The 3,540-nt window shown below is 38.1% G+C and overlaps 1 protein-coding gene across 1 annotated transcript in view; it reads right to left on the reverse strand.

Moving 5' to 3' along the window:
- The window catches only part of LOC100178047 (solute carrier organic anion transporter family member 2B1-like), a 13,920-nt gene that overhangs the window by 4,281 nt on the left and 6,099 nt on the right, over nucleotides 1–3,540 (reverse strand). Inside the window, exons 4-6 of the mRNA XM_018811816.2 lie at nucleotides 2,162–2,375; nucleotides 1,191–1,648; nucleotides 506–670 (exon numbers count right to left, since the gene is read on the reverse strand). Coding sequence (XP_018667361.1) covers nucleotides 506–670; nucleotides 1,191–1,648; nucleotides 2,162–2,375 — 837 coding nt within the window. The remainder of the gene's footprint in view (nucleotides 1–505; nucleotides 671–1,190; nucleotides 1,649–2,161; nucleotides 2,376–3,540) is intronic.

The raw sequence follows: 3,540 nt of genomic DNA on the forward strand, positions 1-3,540 counted from the left end.
TTAAGCAACATTAAAAGTTGCGAAAATTAAAATGTGTCAGTATAACACCGCTGATTTTGGAACATCGAGGCATCAAAGAGGGCGTCATGTTAAAATCTTCTGCTGTCATTAATTATTAAAAACCCAAAACGGTGTCATTGTGTATTCGTGTTGGGGGTTTGGAGTAAGGAGAAAAGCCGACGCAATTAGTGGACTTTCCAACATATACACATACATATGTAATTGCAAGAAGTTTCAGCCAGAACTATACTACTGTCAAAGGAAGGAAGGGATTCAATGATATAGTAGGGTGGGGGAAGATGGGACACCTTTAGCACATAATGTCCAAATATCATGATCGTGTTTTATACAATTAATAAACAACCTATATAGGAATCATGAAGATATGGTTTTATAGTTCTTCGAATGTTCTTCGTTTACTACCAAATGGAACAAGAACATAGATTGAAAAGGTGCCCCATCTTCTCCCACCCCGCTATGCACAAATATTCATTAATTAACGTACCGTGTAAAAGATTGGCCAACGAAGCTGTGAGTTCGAATTGGGTTTCCATGTATTTTGCAATAAAGGTTATAGAAGCAGCGAGAAAGCTTGTTAGACTCACAAAACCAGTTGTGATACTCATAAACACAGGATCTCTTAACAGTCCTTTCAACGTCAAGCCGAAATCTGCAGAAATAATTTTTTCTTATGGGGAAAATACGTTGCGGTTTGTTTATACAAATGCTTAGTGTCCAGATATGAATTTTAAAGTGAGATGAAACGTAATTATACCCTCGGCTACATAGTCCCTTCGAATAGGAAAATATAAACGTACAGGATTGATGCCCGGGAAAATAAGCGTACGTTATAAATAGGTCATAGGGTTGGAACATATACGACGAGGAACGTGGAGTTATGTCAGAGTTGGCCCATTAAACCCAACCGAATGTTTATAATGTAGATTTCTACTTTGTTCTAAAAATGTATAGTTTTAATCTTCATTCCAACAATGTAACAACATTTCGTGGGAGTTTTGACCTTCATATGGATACTATATGCGACAGACAGTATAACAGAACATATACACCACGTGATTGGTGAAACTAACTAAGTGTGGGGTGGTGGTAAAAGCTATTATGAACGCAATACGGGTTTGGGTTAATCACTTATTTACCGAAAAACAAGCGCCACACGTGTGTAAACATACCGGCTAATGACAGCTTGTTGCTTGTCACGTCTACTGACTTCGTATTTTCGTGACGCACGTCCCCAGTTGTCACGTGGTCCCCCTTAGAGCGGATGACAGGAGCCGACGTCGAACGACGACACGACACGTCACATGCATGAAGGGACTCAACAGAACTTTTCACACTTTTGACTTCATCTAAATAAGCGATGAGAGAAACCACTCTTGGTGGTCTATCTTGGTTGCTCTTCGGCTTATACTCGCCGAAAAACTCGTCCTCGTGAATTGAATTAAGAACCTCCATAGTAAACCTTCGAGAAGGTTGACATCTTTTTGATATATCTTCCTCTTTGATTTCGTTATGATTCAGTAAGTCAACTTCATTTGTTTTATCTGACATGCTGGTTCCAGGGAAACAACTACTGCTTGAACAAATGCAACCGTGTGTTTCTTCCTCGGCGTTCTCTTTGCGTATAACACTGAACAGAAATGGGTTTTACAAATTGCATTAGCCTTTTACACATGCCTATACAAGCAATTGGAGTAATGTGCCAAATCTTGCCAACATCACAAGAGATTCTTAACCAAAGACCCCACCCTCGCAGAATAGAATATGTCTACAAGTAATGCTATATACAATATGTTTTTTAAAACAACTTTTTTTAATAAACATGTCACCCTGAAAGCTTTATCAGCTCTCAACACTAAAAGAGATCTTTTCAACGTTAATCGTAACAGGCACCCAATCAATGATTCTAGTTTAGCGATTAACATGACATAGAACAAAAACGTATAGGCAGCTAAACCTGTTATCCCCCAATTACTGGAAGTGTACCTAAAAATTACCCCTGCAGTCATTTATTTGGAAATCTTAATTAAAAATGTATTTAATTTTCAATTCGAAAAGACCACGTTTTTTTAAAAAAAATCCGTCGCGTTATTTTCGGAGATATTGACGTATAAAAAGCGAAACAAATTTATTAAACACTTACCGGTTAAACATACACAGTGGTATTGTGACTAACACCATCATGAAGGCGATAACAAGATACCCCACCCACCAGGCCCCGACCCATGAGGGGTGGTGTGGGGTAATAGACACAGTGGTGACATTCACCCAACCAATGTCCACCCACACGCTAGTAGTAAGTGAGCCAAGCATGAAACCAAATGCAGGCCCGAGTAAAGAAAGAGCTGATATTACACCTGGAAATGAATTTAAGTTACAGTACTCTGGGGGAAGATGGGACACCTTAAGGACATAATATCTAAATAATATTCTGACCGTATTTTAAACATTTAACAACGGTCTATCTCTCTACCTTATAAACTATATTATAAACTACTTATGTTCAAAAAAAAATGCTTCAAAAATTAGTTTTCCATATAGTTACCAACGTGCTAACTCGTAAGCGAACACGGCGAGGTGTATGAAACAGAACTCGTGTTATAAGGACTGTCCCATTACTTAATGCATTGCGCAAGCCATATTGTAGACTCGCACTTTATATACCTCTCTCGGTATAAGTTACAGCTATATATGGTATTGCATTGTCACTTTATTGTAATTGGATTTGAATTATTTAGAGTTTATCGACGGGCTGACAACTGTCTTTATATGAAATTTTAAAACTTAAACTAAAAAGTTCGACGCCTTGAAACAATTGCTCCAATGACGTCACAAAGGGGATTCTTAGTTTTACCACAACGGAAAACGGAATGTGCTTCTCGATTCCACCGCTATATATGTTACACTGTCGATTGTAAAGAATTATAAATAATTTATAGGCTTGTGACGAAACAGTCAGGGAGTACAATGCTGATTGTTTTCCTCTGAATACGCGTCAACGTTTCGCTAAGCGTCTCTTTCAATAATTTGCCGTGACGGATTAAGCAAAACTGTTAACCTTTACAGAAACCCAAAACGATAGTAAATAAAATAAAACCAACGCCACGTGGCCCATTGTTTGCTGATTTAAATAATTTTATTTGCTTTAAAGATGTCACCAAAAAATTGCAATTGTGAATAGTTTGCCTAGAGTGGAAAATGATATAGAACACCATTTCATTTTTATTTTCATTGAAACATGGTAGTAAACAAAGAACATTCAAAGAATAATAAAACGGTATCCTTACGACTTTCATAGACTGTCGTTTATTGTGTAAAACGCGACCAGGCTATTTGGATATTACGTGGTAAAAGTGTCACGTCTTTCCCTCACCCACCCCTTTTGCAACACACCAGCATGTGCAAAATGATGTTTTTCCCCACTTTTTAACACCCAACGGCAGAGGTTAAAAGGTGCCCCTACCGCAACGCCGGTATGACCCTCCGCGAGTCTAAAACTTCTACAGAAGTCGTGTTTTGTTT

Source organism: Ciona intestinalis, chromosome 4 (genome assembly GCF_000224145.3).
Source record: "Ciona intestinalis chromosome 4, KH, whole genome shotgun sequence".
Lineage (NCBI taxonomy): Eukaryota > Metazoa > Chordata > Ascidiacea > Phlebobranchia > Cionidae > Ciona > Ciona intestinalis.